The sequence below is a fragment of the Rattus norvegicus genome, chromosome 9 (genome assembly GCF_036323735.1).
Source record: "Rattus norvegicus strain BN/NHsdMcwi chromosome 9, GRCr8, whole genome shotgun sequence".
Lineage (NCBI taxonomy): Eukaryota > Metazoa > Chordata > Mammalia > Rodentia > Muridae > Rattus > Rattus norvegicus.
Genome location: NC_086027.1, coordinates 24,971,724 through 24,997,253, shown reverse-complemented (window position 1 = coordinate 24,997,253; position 25,530 = coordinate 24,971,724). Strand labels below are relative to the sequence as shown.

The window sequence follows — 25,530 nt, the reverse complement described above, 5'->3', positions numbered from 1 at the left end:
TGCAAAAAGGAAGCATATGCTAACCAAGGGAGATGGATAGAGGCTAAACTGAAGCCAGCATATGGTCATAGCTGATAACTTATCACAAAGAAAACACTTCAAAAAGATGAAATTTTGGTTTCTCCTAGGGACAGCTAAAGATTATAGCTTTTGCTACAAAGAAACCATAGGTGTTTGAAGAGTTAGATACACTTGCCCTGGGTTTCTGGTCATATAATGGACAGATGTGTCAATGTATCACATGATATACTCTGCATGACTATGTGTAATTTTTTAAGTTTTTTTCCAGAGCTGAGGACCGAACCCAGGGCCTTGCGCTTGCTAGACAAGCACTCTACCACTGAGCTAAACCCTGAACTCCCTGTGTGTAATTTTTAATGTGTCAATCAAACAACATATTCAAAACATTGTACAAAAATATGAATCTTTGACCAACAAGCCAAATGTGGCTATTATAACACAGTCTTTTTCTTTTTAAAAAAACCTTGTCCTAAAAAATAAAAAAATATAAAAAGATTTTTAGTTCCCTGACTTGTCATAAAATCGATGTAAATCAATAGACCAGGCAGAGCCTAGGGTTATTGACCCAGGAAGTCTAACAAAGTACCTTTAAAGTCCACGAAGATGATGAGGGTGTCATCTTTAAGGAAATTTCTTCTCATCAGCATCTGGTGGGAAATGGCCTGACCCCAACCCCAGTCAATGCTTCTAAAACAATCACAGTCCTTATCATAGACTCCAACCTTGGTTGGCCTGTCCCAGATGACAGAGCCATTTATAGCTGCAGATGAAGGACATACAGTCTCGTTAGCATTTATGCTGTACCTTCCAACTTGTCTTTGATAAGCATGAAGGGCTTTGTTAAAACTCTCCCCTCCCCCCCAAAACAACCTATAATTCTACACTCACATCAATATGTCATTGCTATGCACAAGGGGAGAGTAAGAAGAATGATATTATCTTTTAAACCTCTGCTGGCTGTCCTAGACTCAGGGGCAATTCTTCTTGTGTGCAAACACCTACCTGAAGATGTTTGGTACTTGGAGGTAGTGAACATCAAACTCAAGGACATCCTGTTCCTGGCATCAGGTTCCTGGTCCAGGATGGTCATTATGGCCTGTCTGTTCTCCACTGGCCACTCCAGAATCACATCGTTATCCCCACTGTACAAGTGGAAAGCGAGTCCCAGGTAGCCAGAGTTACTGGTGATTCTACCATTGGGGTACAAGGTCACCCCAAAACCATAACCCTCGGAATTGTAGAACCTAGGGCTCACGAGCCTGTCCCCTTTCACTGTGTTCTCAAGGACCTGGGAGATATTCCGGATGGTCCAAACCCCTGTAGGGCAGGGGGTTTCTGTCAGAGTGATGTCATCAAGGTAAATACCGCCATCTGAGTTACCAGGGTCACCTTTGGTACCCTGGAAAACATAGCGAAATTTCTTCTCTTCGTTGAGTGTCACGTGAGCAATTTTCCAGTTGTGATCAGAATCTCCTAAGGAAAAAAGAAAGTTGGTGACCATTGGTGCCAAGAGTTGATGGGCCAGGGATGTATACATACCAGTTCCCTCCTTCATTCTTCCTAGAGGCTCCTAACAGAGGCATTATTGCAGATATACTAAGCAGCTTTGCCCAGTCACTTGTTGTGATATTTAAAGTTAGCATTTGCAGCGATAGACTTCACAGACATGTCACTGAGCTCACTCTTAATTCCCCCCCTTCTCCATTCTCCCCTCCCCAACCTAGGCCTTATTTATAATTGATATTCAAATCTTAGTCAGTTTTGATTTCCAACATTTTTAAAGTTGCTCTTCCCTGTTGCCACAGACTGCTATCCGCTCTTGATAACACTAAAATGCCCATGCGTTCAGTGGAACCCCATAAAATAGACATTTTAGGAGTCAAAGATCAAACAACGGGCACCTTTCATGGTTCGTCCTTTCACCTGTTGCCCACAGTTTGTTTGTCTAGACTTTTCCTTGTACATTTGTTAATTCTAATATGGAAGGGACCCGAGGAATCCAGGGTCACCAGAAGCCGGTGACTGTTCTAAGAACAGACTAGCTCTCTTTGCTCCTTGGCTGAGGCTGAACTGGAACTGGGAGGTTTGAACAAAAACCCGAAGTAAGGGGATAAAAGGCCAGAGAGAGAAGCCAAGGGGCAATATGGAGAAACTATTGCTAAGGCAGAGTAACTCAGAATGCCCCAAACATAGGCAAACGAAGTCTGAAAGGAAGTAGAGAGGGGACCCTGGGGGTGTTCCCTTTCCTCCCTTGCATCTTCTAGGCAGGGCTAAGCTTTTCCCAGGACGAAGAGCCTGGGATTCCTCTTGTCCTCAGGTCCTTCTAAGGATGACCATGGAGACAGACTCCTGGCCACAGTTTGCTCAGACACATACGACAAGGTGCATGAACCACATCAGTAGCATGGGAATCTATGTAGCTGTCACCTCTCGCATGAGGACACGTGAACTGAAAATACAATGGGTGACTTAAAGTCTGAGATGGGAACAAAAACTCAGGTGGGAACTAAGTACTCAGCAGATTCCACATCATGGGGATTCCAACAAGAGGATGAAAATTCACTTCTTGCTTCTGAGTAACTGCTCTGATTTTATGTTTTGAGGTTGGAATGTGGGGCAGGGTAGTAGTAGACAGACTCTAGACACTGTGCCACATGGACACAGACTTCTTAAATGAAAATTCCAAGTTTTTACCTAAGTGGGAGGCTTCCCTGAGTCAGTCATGTGGTAGTGATAACTCGATTGTTCGAGCCAAACTTTGTCTGTGGTAGTTCAGAATTGTCATCTATTAGAGGTCCTGGCCTCACTATAGCTATAAGCTGTGTATGTGTATGTGTGTGTGAATATTCATACTCATGTTTTGTGTAAATGTGTTGTAATTAAGCTTATATATAAAAATCCTATAGACTTGTAGTTTGCATATTGATAAGCACATTAATAGACACATTTTATGTAAGCATAAAATTTGGGTTAGAACAAATTAAAATGGGCCATTTCACAAAAGTTACAAGCTACTCCAAGATGATGGTAACTAACTTGTGTTGAGTACCCTATCTTTGCCAAGTTGTACTCAACTTTTAGAGGAGTGTCACAGACAGGACAACCATAGAATTGACTGATTTCAAAATCCATTTATGCACTATGTCTAAGGAACTTACAAAGATGCCCTATGGGAGGCTGGAGAGATGGCTCAGTGGTTAAGAGCACTGACTGTTCTTGTCAAGGTCCTGAGTTCAATTCCCTGCAACCACATGGTGGCTCACAACCATCTGTCATGGGATCTGATGCCTGCTTCTGGTGGGTCTGAAAACAGTGACAGTATACTCACATAATACAAGAAATCAATAAAATCTTTAAAAAGTCTATTAAAAAAGATGCCCTATGAGAAGTCAAATGATTTGAGTAACTAAATTCCACCTGGGATGGTTTCATGCATCCTAGTAATCGTTTTCATGGGGGCGGGTAATCAATCAATCAATATCATTGTATTTACAACACATTTTCATTTTAAATATTCTCTACTTTTAAAAGGGTTTCTTTAATAAATGCGTGAATAAAAATGCTATGCGGGTCTGGCTAATCTCTTTTTATGTGCAAGTTCTTTACGATAAGCTTTTAATTATTAAAGGAAAAGGAAAAGGCATCTTGCTGACATCCTTCTGCCAAATTAGCTTTGTCTAATTGCAGTCTGGAACAGCCAGCCATCCCCTCAAAGCAAAAGACCTCTCAGACAGCTGATGTTGGAGTGGGTAGAGGTGACTGGACACATATGTTTCCAAGGACATCTCAGTAAGTTTCCTCCTTTCAAGAGTAGCAGCCTGTTTTATATAGTGTAAACAGTATTTACTTTCTAGGACTCACTTTGAGAAATCCTTTGTTGGGTAGGGAAAATGTCAAAGCCTGTCTCCCTTGTTCAGAAAGACTCACTGCCACAACAACAACAACAACAGTGACAACAACAACAACAACAACAAGAAGAAATATTTAGCTCTAAGAAACTGGGTTTGATGACCTTCACATTCAATTGTCTGCCTTAGCAGCCAAGGATTTTCTTTCTGAGCCCCAGAGACACAGAACAACAGAGCAAGTAAATGGCCCTGGTGGTGGAGTGAATTCATTCAGTGATTTCAGTCCCATCACTATTTTAAATACTGGAGTAACCAGAGCCCACGTGTGAGGTCTTAAGGCACTTCAGTATTTCACATAACGATGTCATTGCTTTCCTGAAACAGAAACAAAAGCAGTTACTTAATTGCTTGGCATCTTATCTCCTCCTCTGAATCTGCCTGCTTTCCTCAACAACCTCTTCCAAAAGTATCTTTGAGCCTCACCTAAATGCTTAACTTTCCAGGGCATAAAACCTTCTGATAAAACAAATCAGCAGAGTCTGGGGGAGACAGAGGAAGCTGAGAAGGAGGAGAGAACCAGAGGAGGGCAGAATGCATGAAAGGAGAGAGGGACAGAAGGAAGAAGACCCTGGTCCCAGGGTTTCAGAAGCCAGTCCTTCTGTGATCGCTCTAGGTACCTTGAAAAGTCTGGATCTTGGCCAGCTGGCACACGTTGCCCGTGTTGTCGTCCCTTCTCACCCAGATGAGGAGTCTGTCTGCAGGGCTTCCTGTCATCTTATAAAAAAACTGCAAACACTGCTGCTTCCTCTTGGGGTAAAGGATCCGAGACTCCAGAAGGGCTACCTCTCCGGTCACCCCCGAGCTGGTATTGAAGTACATGAAGTAGCCAGCAGCTGTGGAGAGAGCAGCCCAAGGTCCCATCTCTGCCTTCTCATGACCTACGCAGAGTACCTTCTACCCAGACAAACTGAAGTAGGAAAAACTAGCTGTATCCGGGCACCCAAAGCTAGAACTTCTACAAGGAACCAAAAAGATGTCTAGAAACATCTTCTCTCAGTGAGGGCCATTAGTATCTAGCTAACACCATCATTCTGCACACCTATTTTATTTATTTATATTTATTGACTTTTAGAGAGAAGATTCTCTACATAGCCCAGGCTGGTTTTGAACTCATGATCTTCCTGTCTTAACCCTCTGGCATGCTGAAATTACAGATGATCCCAACTTGTAGATTTCCTTTGATTGTCTTTTCCCAAAATTTGTGAAATGTACAGCACACAGGATTTAATTAAAGTTTGATGGGACTTGGTGTATGGGAGATAAATTCTATTTTCCTTGCCGATTTCCTAGTTTAAATTAGAGATTCGTTACAAAGTGAAAAGTTGATCTCCTTATTTGGTAAGAAACAGGTCAGGTTTATGATTTGGATTTCAAATGGTTATAGCAATACAGGTTGAAACTTCGGTTTCTGACCAAACAGATTGGATCTACTATCAATGGGAAAGAATTGTTTCTACTGATCCACAGAATGGCTCATATGAGATATACAAAGGACTGATTAAAAATTTCTTCTGAATTTTTATTATAAAATATGCCTTTATATATTTTAATATTTTAAAAAATATTATATATATATGCACTTTCCCCATACATGTACATTTCTTCTGGGGTGTGGTCCTCTCCTACTAGGATCTAGAATATTCTCCTAGAAAGCTCTTCTTCTGTAATGATTTCTTCGTCTCTCTGGAAGTTGAATATTAGCCTGGTAGTGAACCCATAGGGGAGGGTCAACTAGAGGCACCAAAGGTAACTTATGACTTCAGGATTGATGACCTTTTGAATTCTATGTGACAGAGACTTTCATCTTCTGTCAGGCTCCGGGGAAGGGTGCAATGGTAGCAAATGACCTTTCACATTCTTCTTGGTGGCCTGGCATTTAGCTGACTCTTCTGAAAGGATATCTAATCAAGTCTCAGGCTGACATGGGCCCAGAGACTTAGCAATAAATAGCCTAGCCTTTAAAGGTCTATTGTAACCTATAACCCCACTTGCTTTCAAAGAGGTGTGACATGATTTTTTCCTTGGCAGGCACATGATAAACAGATGAAAAATAAAATCGGAAAGACCCTAGAGATGTAGCTTAACTGAAATCCCAGTTCATGCCTCAGTACCACATAAATTGTGGTGGTGGTGCATCCCATAATGCTAGCACTTGGGAAGTGGAGCAGGAGGACCAGATGTTCAAGGTCACTGCCCTCTGCATAGCAAGTTTGCAGCTAGCTTGAATCATGTAAGACTGTGTCAAATAAATAGACAGACAGACAGACAGGCAGGCAGGCAGGCAGGCAGGCAGGCAGGCAGGCAGGCAGGCAGGCAGACAGAATTTTCAAATCCTCCCAGAGAAAGGAAAGATGAAAAAATGAAAAGTGAAAGAGGGGAGCTATAGTCTCCAGCTAGAGACTTTGTAAGCCTTGGCTTCCTCCACCTCTCTGGAAAGATTTAGTATGTTTTTGTTTTATGAGCCTTATAAATACCAAGACATCTTAAGAAAAAGCACACAATAACCATTTCCTATCATCACCAATAGTCAGTTGGGGAACTGCATTTCAAACTGAGATCTGTCTGACCTTATGCATTTTCAATAAAGAAAGCAAATACACAATCTAGTCGTTCCTTTGCTGTGGACACACTGATTATCACATACTCGGGACCACTAAGGACGAGGTGAGAACAAACTGAGAAGTGCTATTAAGCTGGGTGTGGTGGCTCATGCTTTTGACTTGGGAGGCAGAGGCAGGCTGAACTCTGACTTCAAGACCAGCCTGGTCTACAAAATAAGTTCCAGGACAGCCAGGGCTACACAGAGAAATCCTAAAAAACAAAATAAAACCCAGAACAGAAACAGAAATTAACCCAACCAAACACAATTTACAAAGAGCAATAATGTAGATGTTTCCTACAAAAAAATTAAAGTTTCACATATAGTCATTTTCAGGTTGACTAAACATAATAATACTAATACCTTTGAATCAAAGTGATTTTTGCCTGCTTCCTTTTAGTCCTATATGAGGCTATTGTAGACTGTACATAATACATGTGGCTAGCATGGTATTTCCATTGGTGGGTACTGCTTGGAAATACTATCCTTCATTATAAAGTTATGTTATTAAGCAGGTATGCCCATACCAATATTATCATGGCAAACATATACCTTTCTTTTCATATATATTTAAAATATTTTAGAGTGTATTTCTAGGCAATTTTGCACATGTATACAATGCATTTTGATAATACACATTCTCTACTGCGCCAAGCCTACTCCTGTGGACTGTCCCAACACAGTCTCTTCCTATTTTCATGTAATTTATTTTGTGTCACCCAGAGAGTTTAATTAGGGTTTCCTACATGCAGGGGTGGAGGGTAATTTCAATGGTCTCCTGCCTCTCCACAGCCTGGATAGTTTTTACTGAGTTAAACATTAAGGTATGAGAAATATTCTTTGTCCCTGTTCAGGTTTTCAGGTTTGATAATTAACACAATAACTTAAAGGCAGAATCCACTGCGGGCCATTCACCACCTCAGGGTGCCGACTTGGACTATCACCAACCTTTGCACCGTCCCACCAAGGTGTGATCCACTTGTCCAGGCTGACTGCTGTCCTCATGAACCCAGTCAGCATCATCTCTGGTCCCCTGGATCATTCCACAGATGTTGGTCTTCTCAAACGCACAGTGGTCCAGCAGGGTATGTGTTCTGGCTACATGTGATATTTTTCGTCATGTGGTTAAAATGTAAGATCTCTTATTCCAAACAGCTAATGTCTCAAGACACTTAACCACCACTGTTCAAACAAAACAATGTCATGAGCCTTTCATCTTCTTGACCTTTTCCCCATATGTGGCCCTTACTGTCGTGGGTTAGCTCTTAGAGCACAGACACAGAGCCATGTAACTCAGACAACCAGAAATTAACTCCAAAGAAACTGCAAGGAGTCCTTGCTAGCTAGGCCAGTGTGACTCCAGATCAAGGATGAGGCAGCTAACACACTGGGCTTTGTATTCACTTGGCCCCTGCATGCTTTGGAAAGTACCCCCAGCTCAAAGCTTTAGAACACTTTAAGATTAGCCCGAGGAAAGAGGTTTGCAGGGCGCAACACATTTTCCAGCCCATTGCCTGTCTTGACCTTTATATGATTACTCACCCTTTGAAAGGAAGCCAGAGGAAATAGACAATGACAGCTCCTTATATTTGTCCAATTGTTACCTTGCAATATACATGCACAAACACATATGCATAGACATATGCATCATATACATATATGCGTGCAACATAACTACCCTATGAGATGCCTTTTTCTAAAGAGAGCATGTTTAAGGTTATTTAGTCTGCCTGTTACCCAGAGCATTCAAGAAAAGTAGCAGAGGCTGAGGGCTTAGCCAGTCCTTAGGCCCAGAGTTACTCACTGCAGTTGTACATCCGATTCAGTCTCGTTAAATCAGTGGCACTGAAATCCAGGCGCTGTCCAATGATGGCGTTGAACTCAGGGATCTTGGTAGTGATGGTCGGGATGGTTTCATTCTTGTTAAATGAAAATGGCCCATAGTGCATCAAGGACTCATAATCATAGGGTGTGTTGAGGTCTGTGATGGTCTTGTCATCATACGTGTTGAAATTATGTTCATAATCTGTTGGGGAGAGAACCCTCAGGTACTGCTCAGCCACCCTATTCTCTCCAAACTTTCGTCTTTGTCTCAGATATCTCAAAAGATGGGAATATTGCATCACCAGTTTATATATATATATATATATACACACACACATATGTATATATATATATATACACACACACATATATCTAACGATTAGAATATATAAAGAATATACATTTTTGGATATTGGTACTAATCCATTAATTTTATAATATGTTTTGTAAAATAGTATGTATAAGACTGTTGGAGTGATCATAAAGAATCCATGTTCTATTAATACACATACTTATATATTATTATGCATTATGAATATTTCATATAATTGTATGAGAGAATGTGTATATGTGTGTGGCTTTTAAAAATAAAGTAAAATAGGGGCTGGGGATTTAGCTCAGTGGTAGAGCGCTTACCTAGGAAGCGCAAGGCCCTGGGTTCGGTCCCCAGCTCCGAAAAAAAAGAACCAAAAAAAAAAAATAAAGTAAAATAGCACACCTAAAGCAAGAATTACAAACAGAAAGAGAAGAAGTTTTTGAATTAAGGAAAATATTCAGGATTATGTTACGATGCCTCTCCTAATGACCAAGTACACCCATCCCTAGTCCATCCAACTTTCTACCTGGCCAGCTGTTTATGTGTTGGGAAAATGAACTTCAAGGGTCAATAGGAAAGGTAATCAGCTGGCAAGAAAGACTTGTCTTGATCAAAGCGCATGCTCCCTGATCTAAGAAGAGCATGTAAGTAAAAACAAGATACGAAGAAAAAACTATTTTCTTGTTAAAGAAAATGTGTTGTGGTAAACATTAGTTGGAAGGAGATAAGACAAGTTGTGACATGAAGTGTGGAGGTACAAAGCCCAATTGATGTCCTGAAATTGAGCAGTCACCAATAACTTACTGTTTCAGCTACCCAGATAGGAAGAGTTGAGAGGTGTTTAATTGCCTTCTTGTACAGAGGCGAATGCCAGCAGCAAACCACTGAACTGAGAATAGGTCCCCCGTTGAAGGAATCAGAGAAAGAACTGGAAGAGCTTGAAGGTGCTCGAGACCCCAAAAGTACAACAATGTCAAGCAACCAGAGCTTCCAGGGACTAAGCCATTACCTAAAGACTATACATGGACTGACCCTGGACTCTGACCCCATAGGTAGCAATGAATATCCTAGTAAGAGCACCAGTGGAAGGGGAAGCCCTGGGTCCTGCTAAGACTGAACCCCCAGTGAACTAGACTATGGGGGGAGGGCGGCAATGGGGGGAGGGTTGGGAGGGGAACACCCATAAGGAAGGGGAGGGGGAGGGGGGTGTTTGTCCGGAAACGGGAAAGGGAATAACACTTGAAATGTATATAAGAAATACTCAAGTTAATAATAATAAAAAAAAAGAGAAGAATTCTACATATCCAAGGCGTAAAGCAGTGGTTGTGGTTGTGGTTGTGGTTGTTTTCATTCTAAAAGCAGCTTCACATCTCATGGAACTACACAGCTCGTCAACCTCTGCTCCACCTCAGAAGTTAAATCTGTTCCTTAGTGGAAAAGAAGAAACACAGTCCTCATCCACAGAATGGAGACAGAAACTGCACCACAGTGTGTCAATATATTGACGTGGCAATACACTCAGGGCTGGAGGTGACATACAATAAAATACACAGATGACTCTGGGAGTCACACTGCCCTTGTGTATCTCATCAGGCTTCTGGCTGCTTGGAGAACAGTAATTCAGTGATTGCAGGCAATCTAGATATACAGAATTGGATGCGATGAAAATAAAGAGGTAGATATATGCTAAGCAGCCCTGCCTCACTCAGCACTGAGCAAATATGCAGACTGTGCGAGCCAGTGTGGGCTCACTGATAAACAGATATCATTTGCCTTAAAACCGTCTTTAAAAGTCACGAAATATCACTTTCCTCAAGTCTTAGAAATAGGATTGTTTTTGCTAATGAAATCTTCAGCAAAGCCAGCTACATGTGTTGGAAGGTAAGAAACTCAGACCTGTAGGCAAATACAGGAAGAGTCTAAGAGAGCTCTAAGGGCCACAGTCAGGTGATGTAGTACTTTTGTCTGTGAGTCCATCCGTCCTTTCTTTACATACCCAGTTATGGCACAATCAACTCTGAGAGACAAACACATTGAGTCTTATCTGAAATAGCATCTCTGAGGACATAGATTCCCAAACTGACTTCAGGGAACCCCCACCTAAGACTACCTCACGATTCCAGTGCTTATGTGGTAAATGTGTGTGCACGTGTGTGTGTGTGTGTGTGTGTGTGTGTGTGTGTGTGTGTGATGCCAGTGACAAATAAAGCTTTTACAAATTACATGTTTCCTGTTATTTTTCTAACATTCCACATTCATGATATTATTGGAATACTATAGGGTGGGAGGGACACAGGTTGAGAATCCATATGGGGAAGTACGTTATGTTAGGGAGCTCTCTCCGCCCTCCTGTAAGGACCACTGACTACCAAGTGAGCTGTGCTGACAGGAGTTTTACAGGATTCAGATTTAATTTTAAAGGTGGAACAGTTCTCACAAGCACATAAAAGTCAGATGCCTACGTAAACATGGCCACGAATGGACCTATTCATGAAACTAGAATAGAAATAAAATAAAATTCTTGTGCAGGAAAATCATGTACTCAAGGCAGCATGTATGCTAAGAGTGAAGTTTTATTATTTCCTTATGACTTGAAAGAACACTTTTCCACATCCTGAACTAATTCCCACACTCAAAACATGTATCCATAGATACACATGTGCATACACACAGGCACACACACTTTTATACATATACACACAAATACATACACACGTATACACATATGCATACATATAGGCCCACACACTTTTATACATATACACACATGTACATACATGCATATACACATATGCATACATACAGGCACACACACATACACATACATATATACACACACATATATACTCATGTGCATACACACAGGTATACACCTTATATACATATATACATACATGTACATACACACATATATACACATATACATTAATGCACATATACACCTGTGCATATATATAAACACATACACATGTGCATACACATATACATATAACATACGCACACATTCACTCACACATTCATACACACATAAACATAAACATACTGATGTGATGAATGATTATGACCAAAACCATCTATCACTACGTGAAGTTGGGAAAGAGCCTGGAAACAGGAACAGAAGCAGAAGCTGTGGAGGAAGGGTGCTAACTGGATCACTCTCCAAGGCTTCTCAGCCTGGTTTCTTATACACACCAGGACTACCTGCCCAGATGTGATACTACTCATGAGAGGCTGGATCCTCCCTATCAATCATCACCATCGAGAAAATGCACCACAGACTTGTCTACAGGCCAATTCCATCCCAGCATTTTCTCCATTAGAGTTATTTGTTCCCAAGTGATCCTAAATTGACACTGGGGATTTGAACTCTGATCCTCATAGCCAGTGTTCCACTGAAAAATCTCCCAGTCTCCAATTAGAAAGAAAAAACCCATAACTTTCTTCTTTTTGTCCTGGAAATCTTATAAATTGTAGCCATATATATATGTGTGTGTGTGCATATTATATTATATTACATATAGTAGTAAAACATATGTAAATAATATCTATAAATATAATATATAATGTATATGTGTAATTCTCATATCAAGTTGACATAAAAACTTCCCAACACACACACACACACACACACACACAAAATGTATATGCCCACACATACAAATACACATGCATATAACACACATGTACACACACAATTGCACAAAACCCCATGGAGTGTGTCTGGTAGCCATCATCGTAACCGTAGCCTTCTGAAACAGCCTTAATGTCCTCTGAAATCCAATTCCCTTTACTCATCACAACAAGAAAAAGACTTTTAGATGGAGCTTTAACAAAATACTGATACAAAGCATACACTTCTGACTTACAAGTCACGGTGAGTCACCCATCCTCCCATTCAGGGACAGTGGTGACCCTGTCAGCATCAGAGACTCCCCTGTTCCACACTCAGCCTAGGCCTGACACAGATGTTCTCAGAAAACCATAGAGACCGTAAGAGCGTAAAGTAGCGGTCCCTCCCACTACGCCTGCTTCATACGCACCTGTCATAATTTCATTCCACCAGATGTTCACATAATCATCCCGGTCAGTCCTTGACTGCTCATGGAAGAATCCCAGAGCATGCAGGATCTCATGTTCAATGATGGCCTTATAGTCGCAGCCCTCACCAATGGAAATATTCTGTCCCACGTGTTGATCACCGACCATAGACCAGCACCTTTGAAAAGGGAGGAGAGGAAGAGGTTTTCATAGAGTCATAGTTTATGTATAGTGCATATATTTTAAATGGCTAAAACTTATAAGATTTCAGGACAAGAGGAAAAAAGTTGGGTTTGTTTTTGTTTTAATTGGAGGCTGGGAGATTACTTAGGGGAACACTTGCTATGCAAGAATGAGGACCAGAGTTCAAATCCCCAGTGCCAATTTAAAAGCCAGCGGTAGAGGACAGCCACCTGTAACCCTGTAACTTGGAAGGCAGAGACAGGCTCCCGGAGCAGCCTAGCTAGCCAGACTCTAGAATGTCCAGATACTGACTGGGGCTCAGACTCACTCAAAGCTCTCCCTTCTGTCTGTTTGGAATTTCCAAAACAGTATTGTTAGTTCTAGTTAGTTCACTATGCATCACAACATCAAAACTTATCCCTCTCCACCAGTCACAACTTTGTACCTAAGGATGGGTTCATTATCCTACGTCTGCATGTAGAAAGCAGTTCACAGTGCACAGTTGCTTGGATCAATTCAAAACAAAAAGTTTGAAAGGAGACTTTAAAACCAGAAAGAAAAGCATTTCCATATATTCACGGCTCGATGATGAGAAAAGAGTTAATTATGGGATGTTCTCAGCAAGCAACCTCTGTGTTCCCTTAGGTCAGTTTAGAGTGGTACTCCACCTTAAGAGCCACCCTTCCCTGCAGGCAAACTGATCATATATAACAAGGCATCAAGGAGAGAAAATTGGTATTCTCCTTCTCCTTTATAAACTCATAGGGCACGTTGAAGAACAACACTATTGCTTTCAGATTAAAATACTGTCTTTTCGACCACAAAAGGAAGAAGGAGAAGGATGACCAAAATGCAGATGCTCCCACTCCTTCTTAAAAGGGGACTCAAGGAACGGCCATTCAGAGCCTGCCCCACGTGTGGCCCATATATATATACAGCCACCAAAACTAGATAAGATTGGTGAAACTAAAAATGCATGCTGAAAGGGACCAGATATAGATCTCTCCTGAGAGACACATCCAGAGCATGTCCAATACAGAGGTCAATGCTAGCAACAAACCACTGAACTGATAACAGGACCCCCCCCTTTGGGGGGAATTAGAGGAGGTATTGAATAGTTGCTTACAACCCCATAAGAACAACAGTGCCAATCAACCAGAGCTTCCAGGGACTAAACCACTACCGAAAGACTATACATGGACTGACCCAGGGCTCCAACTGCATATGTAGCAGAGAATAGCCCCTTGTTGGGGCTCCAGTGGAAGGGGAAGTCCTTGGTCCTGCCAAGGTTGGGACCCCAGTTCGGGGGAATACAGGGGGGGGGCAGTAAGGAGGATATATGGGGAATACCCATATGAGGGAGGGAAAGGGGGAGGGGATGGGGGCTTATCGACAGGAAACCGGGAAGGGAAATAACATTTGAAATATAAGTAAAGAAATATATCTAATAAAAAATTAAAATAAATAAATAAATAAAATACTGTCTTTTCAGGATGGCTGTGGCTGATTTAAATGCTACCTTTAGGGGATTTCCAAATACCCTATGAGGAGAGGTGAAGTTTATGATTATGAAGAGTACCCATGATACAATGAGTTAATGAACGCAGGAGTTCACATCTTTAGATATATTTTGACTATGTGGGGAAGACTGCCCACCTCATACTGAAGAATCCTAGGCAAGCCCAAAAGTTCCCTAAGAGACTAGTGGCCTAGGGAACTTCTGGTAGATTCCTAAATTCCTAAATTCCTGCTTTCTGTTGGTGGTTGATCATGAAATGTACCACTTAGGTCCTCCGTGCTTGTCCCTAGCTGTTTTGGATGCTATGAAACTTTAGGAGATAGAGCCTTACTGTAGAAGTGCTTCATTCACATTGAGAGTTTAGAGCCTAGCTTCCTGTCTACTTTTTACTTCCTGGCTGTTTTACAGCTCTAAGGGGATAGGCTTTCCCAATGGAGGTGTTGCAGCTCTGAGTGGGGAGGTTTCACCAGTGCAAGCATTACAACTCTGAGGAGAAAGGCATCCTGGCAGTCAGGAGACAGGGAATACCACTAAATCATGTGACACAATAAACCTCACATGAGAGGTTTACTGGGAAACATGAAAGATGGCGGCTGCTTCTACTTGAGCAAGAAGAAGCAGGGAATTGAGTGGGAGACAGGTTTATATAGTGTTTTGTGGGATGATGTCACAGGTGAGGCAGGTACAAGGTAGAATGAGGCCTCTCACTGGACGAGAAGGAAGGATGGGTGGGAGAAAAGTCTGAGGGAAGGGGAGGAGACTGGGACGGAAAGGGCAGACAGAAGGTGACAGCAGAGTAATCACAGGACAACATGGAGGCTGATGTTAAGACTCCACGCTGTGCCTTTACAGGTTGTTATTAATGTTCTTAAGGGATGGATGTGTATGTTTAGGTGGGCAATTATATCTTATCAATCGGATCAGAGGTTACTGTGTTGTGTGTGCAGATTTAAGTGTAAGAGGGTGTGCGGCAGATAGTCTGGGCTGCCACAGAGTTGGGATGTGTGCTTCTGGCATGGAAACCTGCGTTGGGAACTGGAGGTGTAGAGAGATTGTTGCCAGGCACAGAGAGAGGCCTTCAGCAGTGTGATACAGGATAGAGCAGAGTGAGTGAGACGCTTCGCTGACTGAGATTAAGATGTCTACCAGATATCTTGGGACACTGTGGTGACGGACCTAGTAGGGGTAAAAGACAGCCTTTTATTTTTTATATTTTTCAACAACAGGGTTTCTTGGGTGCAGAGTGGATATTGGTGAGATTTCAAGCCAAGCCCAGGGATTGATGGGATTTCCTGCTCAGGAATTGGTGGGTCTTTTTGCTCAGGGTTTGGTGGGTTTTTAAGCTCAGGAATTGGTGGGTTTGGATAGGTTTTCAAACTCAGAAGTGGACTTGGACATTTCTCCCTCCACTAAGAAAGCAATGTCCCAGCCACCTTACCTGCCTTTTTCACCACTATGAACTGCTGGGGGTTGGTCTGGTGTTGTGTATACAATGCTAAATGCTGGTCCCCAAGATCTGGTTGCCCCGAGACCAGGCAAGTGGATTCCTATGGTACATCAGTCTTTGTTGAGTAAACCTCACTTCCAAATTTAAAGGTATTGGTTAAATAAAAGTGGCTACAGCCAGTTATTGGGGAAAATAGAGGTAGGCGGAGCTTCAGTTACTGGGCTGGGTGGGGGAGGTAGGGACCACAAGGAGAATTAGAGGAGGAGGCCATAATGAGGCTAGATGGATCATATGCACATGGCCAGGAGACGAGGGCTCTTGAGCACAGACTGATGGAGCAGAAATAACTGTAGTGAAACTCAAACAGCAAGTAACAAGGTACACAGGTCTGGGATATAAGCTACAATAGCTTACGACATGCCCAATCTAGACTTACAGATTGTAAATAAAATATCAGGACTTGGTGTCTTTTATACAGGCTAGCTAGAATAAATAATTCGCTTACATTAAACTATATTCCTTCCCATAGTGTAAGCCAGAATAAATCTTTCCTCCTTTAAATTGCTCATATTAGGAACTTGCTCATGGCATTAAGTGTCACTGATCTACTGCCTAGCTTCCTTCTGATGAGTCTTCGGCAAGGACCCCAAACTTCCCTCAGTTACTGGGAAGGGATTAGGGAATCTTAAAAGACTCCCGAAGTTTATCACAGAATATCCTTCACCCTCTTTTTCCTAAAATCATTGTTTTCCTTCTCCTAAATTCAGTTTCCTTCTCATGTTAACAAACTAGGATTTCCCACAGAGGCTCTCCTCTTGGCTTTATACTGTGAAATGTGGACCAGTAGGAAGGGCTTTGATGGCAGTTTTCAGTGCAGTGTTGCCAGGGATTGGAGATCACTTGGCAACAGTCACATTGTCTTACCTGCCTATTTTCCTAACTTGTTAGCATCCTGTATCTCTGGATGCTGATTCAAATGCTACTTATCCAAAAATAACATAGATACATAAATAAAAATTAAAATAAATAAAAAGGTCAAGGCTGCAAAGATAGCTCAAAAGCTAAGAAAGATTTGATTTTATCTTTTTTTTCTTATTGTATTGTTTAGCTTTCAAAATAGACGAGTGACATTTTAGAAACTTAAGGATATGTGCTTTTCATGCTTTGTAATATTTCATACTAACCCAGAAAACTGCTGGAAGATGATGTACGAGCTCTCCCCCTCATAGGGCTTGAAGTCCACACAAGACTTGAGGCGGAACATCTCAAAGGCATTGAGGATGGCTCCTTTGGCGTTCAGATCTGGAAAACGTTGACAGGCATTATTCAGATTTTGGATAACAGACATAGCTTACAGCATACAGAAGACTGTATCACTGATACAAAACACGCAAAGGTTCCATGTTGGTTTTATTTTATTCCTGGGCTGGGGGTAGCTCAATTCGTTGGTTACTAGGTTTGAAGTTAGCCACATACACAGTGCTGGTTTCATAATTCAGATGTATAAAAAAAGCAAACTGAGTGAGCCATGGGAGCAAGCCAGCGAGCAGAGCTCTTCCATGGTCTCTGCCGTACTTCCTGCCTCCAGGTCATGCTCAGAGGTGAACTGTGGCCTCAGGGTTGTAAGAGGAAATAAGAGCTCTCAGCCTCCATTTTGCCTTTTAAAGCAACAGAGAAACAAACTAAGACAAGGAGTTTAAGCCCTATGAAACTGGAAGGGCTGGGAAAATCCTTGGGCATTCCACTAAAACCCCAGAGAGACCCAAGAGGCCTAGGAGTCAAGACTATGTCCCAGCATTCTGGGATTTGCTTTAATATAAGACCAAAACCAAACCCAAGCCTCCAAAATGCCAGCCAAATAGTTGGCCCAGGAATCCAAAAATTAACAGCATTCTGAGGAACACAGCAGTATAGAGCCTCTCTGGAGGGTAATATCCACAGCACTCCAATACAGAGCCAAAAATCATCAGTATGTGACAAAACAGGAAACATGATCCGCAGAGCACAGGATGATCCAAATGTTAACAGAGTTAACAGTTTAAAGTACGATTGTATATTTGTTCAAGGATTTAAAGAAAAAGAGGAAAGACTCTCAGCAGAGATATACAATTTACATGAAAGAATCAAATGAAAATTCAGTCGAGATTTGTAGCAGTCATTCCTCATCATTAATTTGGTAGAATCACCATGAAAGCAAGGCTTGGGATGGGTTTATGAAGGTATTTCAAGTAATTTAACTCAAGGGGAAAGACCCACTCTGAACATGGTACCACCCCACAGGCTGGGATTCTGGGAAATAAAACAGACGAAGTGAGCTGAGCTGAGCACCATTCATTTCTCTCTGCTTCCTGACTGTGTGTGCGATGTGATCGGTGACCTCACACGGCTGCCACCATGCCTTCCCCTGTGTGGCAGAGCTTCCAAACATACAGCTCCCTGCCACTTCAGTTAATTTGTTAGGTATTTGGTCATGACAAAAGAGCAAAGTAGATGAATACAGGATTATATTCAAAATTCACTGAATGATTTGAAGAGAAAACTGCAGACAGTAAACATCACAGAGACAATATTAGAAAAAAAAAAAAAAAGAAAAGAGCCTCAATAACTAGTGGGAAAATACCATTTGCAATTAGTTCCCAAAGCAAGGAAGAGGTGAGAGGGATATTTGAGAAAACAATGAGCTAAGATTTCCTATGTTTGGTTGGTTCAACATTATCTTGCAGATCTGAGAAGCTTGAATAACAGTTAAATTCAATGAAATTTTCTTGACCTTGAACTTCAGATTTCCATCTACCAAGTGCTATTGGGGTTATAGGTATTCCCCACCATGCTGCCTCATGGGCTTCTAAGGAGGGTCCAGAACTTCATGAAGGCTAGGAAGCACATATAACTCAGCAAGAACCAACTAAGCTCGGCTTTCAGTACACAGAGGAGGCTTGTGCATGGCGCAAAACACCGTGTCTGGTTCACTGAGATAAAGCTCCAGAAACATCCGGTAGAGGGACAATACTTGGCACATGAGGGGGCAGTGCACATGAATGAACCAGGAAGAAAAACAGTAAATGAAAACAAACAAACAAACAAACAACAACAACAACAATAATAACAACAAAACCCTCTCCTTCCACGGGGGTTCCTTGAATCAAGCTCCAGGGAGTACAGGCACTCTGTAAATTTAAAAAGCGTGCTGGCCAAACACGTGGGGATACAACTTCACTTCCCAATAACCAGCTGAGAACATGGTGGGGTTTTGTCTGTTTAATGGATGGAAAATGCTGCGGATTTGGTTTAAGGCTTGCATCATGGATTCCCAAACTACACGAGAATCCCGCAGGTGAGATGCTGAGGGTCCCCGCCCTTCGCTGGTTCTAAATGGTAAATGAAATTACTGGTGGCCAATGGCTGAGCAGGGAGACCAAGGCGGGGCTTTCGCATTCCTGGGTAAGGGATGGGACTACCATCGCCAGGAAAGGAATGAGATCAGGATTGAAAGCTGTAGAAGAGAGAGCATACAATCATGTAAAAGCAGGGGAAGAGTGGCCCCATGCCCCCACTTCCCCATTTGGGTCTGGAGTAGCAAAGATGGAATACAGATTTTAGTAAGTAATAACTCAGGAGTATTGGAGGGGAGGCGTTAGGAACGTGGAAGTTTGGGAGTGACTCAGTCATTGCCCTGTTTAAAGCATTTTAAAATGTGTGTGTGTGTGTGTGTGTGTGTGTGTGTGTGTGTGTGTGTGTGTGTGTGTGTCATTCGACAATCCAGAGCATTTGGGCATTGTGCAGGTGCTGCTGGGAAGATCGGAGCAGATTAATAAACTACTGCTACAGGAAAAAGTTTTAGAAACAAGACAGATAAATGGTGACTCGAGAAAAACAAAGCACTCTCTACATATGTTAGGAGAAAGGAGAGCCCGGATATCCAGCAAGATGGTGTAGCCTTGTCCTGGCTTTCCCTCTCAACGTCTCTAGCATCCCATCAAGAATAGGTTTTGCAAACAGGGAGTCATTGAGTAGTCATTAGTTGGTTACTTGAGGATCAACCAAGCACCTCTTTGTGACATCTTCTAGTCATTTACTTTCCACCAGTTAATATTTCTATTAGGTACTAAAATGCAATGCATGTAGCTATTATTCTTAAGAGAAAGGGAAAAGTCAAAGATATTAATGTTGAGAAAACAGAACCTGAACATGGGTAATCTATGCTTTTCTATGTTCCTCTGGTAACAAAAAAAAAAAAAAAAAAAAAGATGTTGCTATGCTCCAAATTGCATTCTTATCCTATACTCAGCTCAATCTTTGTAATGCTGAAATATAAAATTTTACCATTATGATAGCAAATTTTCCCTCACAAATTTGTTCTTTGTCTTGTTCCTGATTTTGCTAACATTTTTGGCAACTTCTAACTGTGCAGTAACTTCGAACTTCGTCAGCGCATGCATGAGTGCATGCGGGCATGTGTGCGTGCATGGGTGTGTGCATACTTGTGTTGAGGTGGGTACACATGTGCAAGTGTGAGTGGGGGGATCAGAAGTCAATTTGGGAAGCTGCTACTCAAGTGTAATTCACTTTCTCTTAAGGCAGGGTCTCCCACTGTCTTGGAGTTCACCAAGTGGGCTGGGCTGGCTAGTTCAGGCCCCCAAGGACCCATGTGTCTCTTTACCTTCCAAACACTGGGATTACAAACATGAGTCAGCCTGACAGACTTTTTTACGTGTGTATTGGGGATTGAACTTGAATCTTTATGCTTGAGAAGCACACACATTCATGACTGAGTCATCTGCCCAAACCTTGACTTGTTCTGTGACACTCTCGCAGACTAGATAAAGAAAAAAATGTCACAACTTCCTTCCCATGAGACAAAAACAATCTTCAGGGCTCTTTATACATTGTTCTGAATCCAATGGCCAAGAGAAGCAGGAGAGAAGAGTTTACCCATGTCTAGTCAAGAACAATCCCCGTTACCCAGATTGTCAGCCAGAATGTATGGAATGGGGAGCTTCCATCTACTTGACGGATCTCTCAGGGCATTTCTGGTTCTCTGTGAAAGACAAAAGCAAACATATTGTCCAATTCCATCTATTTCCCCTCAACAGTTCCATTTCTATTTACAGCTGGATAAAATCGCATTGTATGAATGATCACAAGTACAGGTAGGTCCTGGTTTCTAGTTCTCAACATCTATATTTGACACTTAAGGGGAAGTAGGGATGAACAGGGGTCAGGGAACTGGGAAGGGATTCATGACAGACAATACAAAAGGAGGCCTAAAGGGATTAGGGTGGGTGGGGTGAGAGAACCCCAGGGGTTTAAGTGGAACCGGGAATACAGGGATTGGAAAGGTTTCCGCATGGATGGGGATTGAGTTGATGAGAATAGACAAGGGATGAGGAGGAGAACCAACCAAAACTAAGCGCCTGTGAAAGATGCCTTAAGGGAACCAGCTACTTTGTAGATTAGGTAATAATATCAAAATGAAAACAAACAAACAAACAAAACAACAATAACAACAAAAACTGACCTGAAGAACTAAAAACAAAGACAACCAAGAAGCCCAGAGCCCAAGGTCACCTTCATAACTCATACCAAAGGAACCCAACTAATTTAGAGAATTTATCTTCTCAATATAAAAACAATGGGAGCTCCTTAGAAATAAACTTTGGGGATTCAGAGGCATTGATACGAGTAAAACGAAGGGGCCAGCTAACTGTTAACTCTGGGACAGCACCTGAAAACACACCAGAATACTCCCTTTCTATTCTTTGCCTACTGGGAAAAATTGGACAAATAAGCTATTTGATAATCGTATACATTTTTGTGCTTTTGGTTGTTTTTTTTTTATTACTAACAACTACAGAGATGTTCTTATAAGATGTAGATTATACAAAAATCTTTGCTTCCCCTCCATAGTGTTCAACATGGAACCATCCCCTGAGCCCAGGTTGAGCCTCCAGAGGGACCACAATTCCCAAGGCACAGAATATATGTCACTGTCAGCACTCACGGGCAGAAGGATGTCCCCTTGAAAAAGGTTCAGGCCTGCAGCTGGGGTAGATTTAAAAACAAAAGGATATTTGCAATCAACATTAACAAAAGACAGTTTATGGTACAATTAACCTTTGCCATTATATGCCTTTCATTCCATGTAGTCATCTATCTCTTTTTAAAATCGCAAATCTTTCCCTCTACCTAAGAAGATATGAATAGCCAGTAAGTATTGCATATTGATATGCCCTCTCTTTTCAATTTTGGAATAAAAATCCTTCTTCAAGAACCTTAGAACTGGCCTTGAGAGATGGCTCAGTGGTTAAGAACACTGGTTATTCTTATAGTCAACCTGATTTCAGTTCCCAGCACCTCCATGGCAGCTCAAAACCATCTGTAACAGCATTCCAGGGGAACAAATGCCCTTTTCTGATCTTTACGGGTACCAGACATGCATGTGGTGCATGGACATGCACGTAGTCAAAACATCTATACATAGAGAATAATGATATTTTTCAAATAACCTTACAATTAAGATGAATTAGAAGGGATTGTGCTGTTCATGAACTCTAATGCTTTCCTTCTTTAAAGCAAAACGAAATGGAGCCCAGAGAGGTCATGATCGAGGAAGTCATTGTTCAAGTGAGCTTTACAGCTGGTGTCCCAGCCCAGCCCTTTCATGGCCCCTCCCTTTCACTTAGGTAAAAACACTGAGTGGACTTCCTCCCAAGAGGAAGAAGGCAGCCTCCTAATGTAAGCCAGGAAAAATACCCTTTCAATGACAAACACCTGGAGACTATGTGCAGATCCGTTCAAGGCTATGTGCATCTCTGAGACCTTGCTTTTCAGATGTCAACCTCACAGAATGGACCCACACACACAGCTTGACTTCCTTTTCTGTGACCTCAAAGGACTTCTAAAACTAAAATTCTTATAGGGAAAAATCACGGGAAAACTTCCCAACCATTGGAAGAGCTACATTTACCTTTCAAAATAGCATTAAATTAATTCTTAATTTTTAACTTTATCCTAATAAAAAATGCACAAAATAGGCCTGCCTAGGTTCAAGTCTTGGCCTTGATTAATGATTACCCTGTTGTTTCTTTAACTACATGAGTATCCATGATACTTCAAAAACAATACTATCTATAACGTTGTTTTAGAACGTGCTCCAAATAGAAATACCTAATCATCATTCAGGCATGGTGGCATCCACCTTTGATCCCAGCACTCTGGAGGTAGAGGAAGGCAGATCTCTGAGCTCGAGCTCAACCTGGTCTACAAAGCAAGTTTCAGACCAGCCAAGGATACAGAGAAAACCTGTCTCAAAACAACAGGGGCAGCAGCAGCAATAACAACAAAATCCCCACCACTACCACCACCACCACCACCATCATCATCATCATCATCATCGTCATCATCCAAAGAAATGATGAATGATCGAATAATCGCTAAATGTTAACACTGATCCCACTATATCACACTCTTCCCCATAAGTAACTAGAGTACCAGCATTCCATCTAGTCTGTTTCTTTTTAAACATGATCTCATGTAGTTCAGGTTGATTGTGAACTACGTAGCCAAGGATGGCCTTGAACTCAGAGTTGCCTGCCTCTCTCTACTTCCCCAGTGCTGGGGTTACAGGTGTTAGCCACCACACCCTTTTCAGTTCTGCCATCTTCAAACAGCACTCAGCTGCCGTGATTTAGCTCTAAAGACCTGGAGGGGCTTCACTGCTGCAGCCTGCAATCCTGAGTGAGTCTCTAACCACAGGAGGTTTCCTGTGTCTTCCTGCATAAGGAAACTAGCATTTCCTCCATTACAAGATGCAGGTGACACTAGATATGGATGTCTTTGCAAACTCTAAGGTGGTTGTGACCAAGTGTCCCTCCACTGACACCACTCCCATCCAAAGATGTCACTATGCAAAGGCTTTTCTGAAATCCCAGAAGTAGAACACAGAGACAAGACAGGCAGCAAAAGGTCTGTGCTCTTGGTATTGGGTGACAATGTGGGTTCCTCAATAAATATGTTTCTGAACAAGCTATCCAAACAGCAACACATTTATCCATTCCTTTATAACTCATTAACTAGCTACCAGGACATATGATGGGCCTGCGCAGGCTTGAGATTTCTCCTACTAAATAAAATTACCTTTTTGTTCTTTATAGTTTATTTAGTGAGTAGAATAATTACCCACTTTTCCCCTTTACTTCAAACCAGAAACTATGAATTTTTCAATGAACAAAAAACTTGTCACATGATCTCAGATCCAGTGAGGACTCGTTAGCTCTCTTAGAAAAAGCTAACCTCTGGCCTGGGGTGGTGATTCAGTTGGTAAAAAATTGTTGGGCTTCTTGTTGGGCACCAACAGGAGGAGAAGCCCTTGGTCCTGCCAAGGCTTGATGCCCCAGTGTAGGGGAATGTCAGGGTGGGAGGTAGGCAGGGGTGGGTGGGTGGGTGGGGGAACACCCTCATAGAAGTAGGGGGAGGGGAGATGGGATAGCAGGTTTATGGACAGGAAACTGGGAAGGGGGATAACATTTGAAATGAAATAAGAATAAATCCATTTTTTAAAAAAAGAAAAAAAAAGTTGGGCCTCAGAACCCAAATAAAAACCCAGAAGTCCTTTGATCCCAAGGACAAAGAGGCAGAAGCATGTAGATCCCTGGGTCTCACTGACCAGTCAGTGTCACTTGCTTGACGAGACACTGGCCAAAGAGAGATCCTGTCTCAAAAATAAGGTGGACAGATCCTGAAGATACATAACTGAAACTGATTGCTGGCCTCCACACACTTACTTGCATCTACACACAATCTAATGTAAGCCTCTTTCTTTCAGCATCATCATTTTCTAGAAACTTCTAATGCCAGTAATCACCAATAGACTTATCTCTTCAGAAGGGAATCCTATCAGGGCACTTTAAATCCTGTCAAGTTAGGCAGGGAGCTGCCCATCCGTAGTCCTGGAAATCTTGAGGTACAAGCAGAAGGGTGAATGCCAGCTTAAATCCACCCTGGCTTTCCTTTAGCAATTTCCAAGCCATTCAGAACTACGCAGAGAGACTGGGTCTCGTTGGTAAATCAATCAGTTGATTTAAATAATAAGCACCTGATTTTGAAGCCTCACTATTTCAGACACTGAACTCACCTGAGTTGATTTCTGAAATGTCCTTCTGTTGTTCACCAACGTCTACATCATCGTGGTCTGTCAAAAGAAAAGTAACGAGGAAAAACTGTTGTTGAAGAAAACTTGAGTCTTGTTGAAGACAACTCACAGAAACTGCCTAGGAAATGCCTCTTACCATGTCCAGTCGAAAGATGCTGAATCTGGAAGGAAACAAGTGTGCACAAAGTTGATAACAGGCTACAACAAATGCTCTTAAATACCTATGGGCAGTAGGTAGCAACTACTTACGGACACAGCTGCAATGTGGGCAGAAAAACTCAGTGAGAGAAGACACACAGGTAGTGTCCACAGCATTGTTGCAAGTGAACTGCGTTTGGCAGAACCTCCATGCCATAAAAACCTATTGGACCTTGCTCTCTCTGTCACGGTAGAAACTTTGACCCTCCCGTGAGTACTGTACTGCTTAGGAGATGAACACTACAAGAATGAATGACATTTTCATGGGCGTGTACAAAGAAACCTGCTCTAAAAGCTCATGACCCAGAGACTGGGAGAAAGTTTGA

General features: G+C 42.0%; 1 protein-coding gene across 1 annotated transcript in view; it reads right to left on the bottom strand.

Annotated features, from left to right (window-relative positions):
• The window catches only part of Mep1a (meprin A subunit alpha), a 29,514-nt gene extending 4,161 nt beyond the window's left edge, over positions 1 to 25,353 (bottom strand). The window contains 12 exon segments of the mRNA NM_013143.1: positions 608 to 781; positions 1,024 to 1,494; positions 4,547 to 4,762; positions 7,477 to 7,626; positions 8,333 to 8,554; positions 12,709 to 12,884; positions 17,040 to 17,157; positions 20,818 to 20,893; positions 21,857 to 21,897; positions 24,989 to 25,045; positions 25,143 to 25,167; positions 25,256 to 25,353. Of these exon segments, the coding sequence (NP_037275.1) occupies positions 608 to 781; positions 1,024 to 1,494; positions 4,547 to 4,762; positions 7,477 to 7,626; positions 8,333 to 8,554; positions 12,709 to 12,884; positions 17,040 to 17,157; positions 20,818 to 20,893; positions 21,857 to 21,897; positions 24,989 to 25,045; positions 25,143 to 25,167; positions 25,256 to 25,321 (1,792 nt within the window). The 5' untranslated portion in view covers positions 25,322 to 25,353.
• Between the last annotated feature and the right edge of the window lie 177 nt (positions 25,354 to 25,530).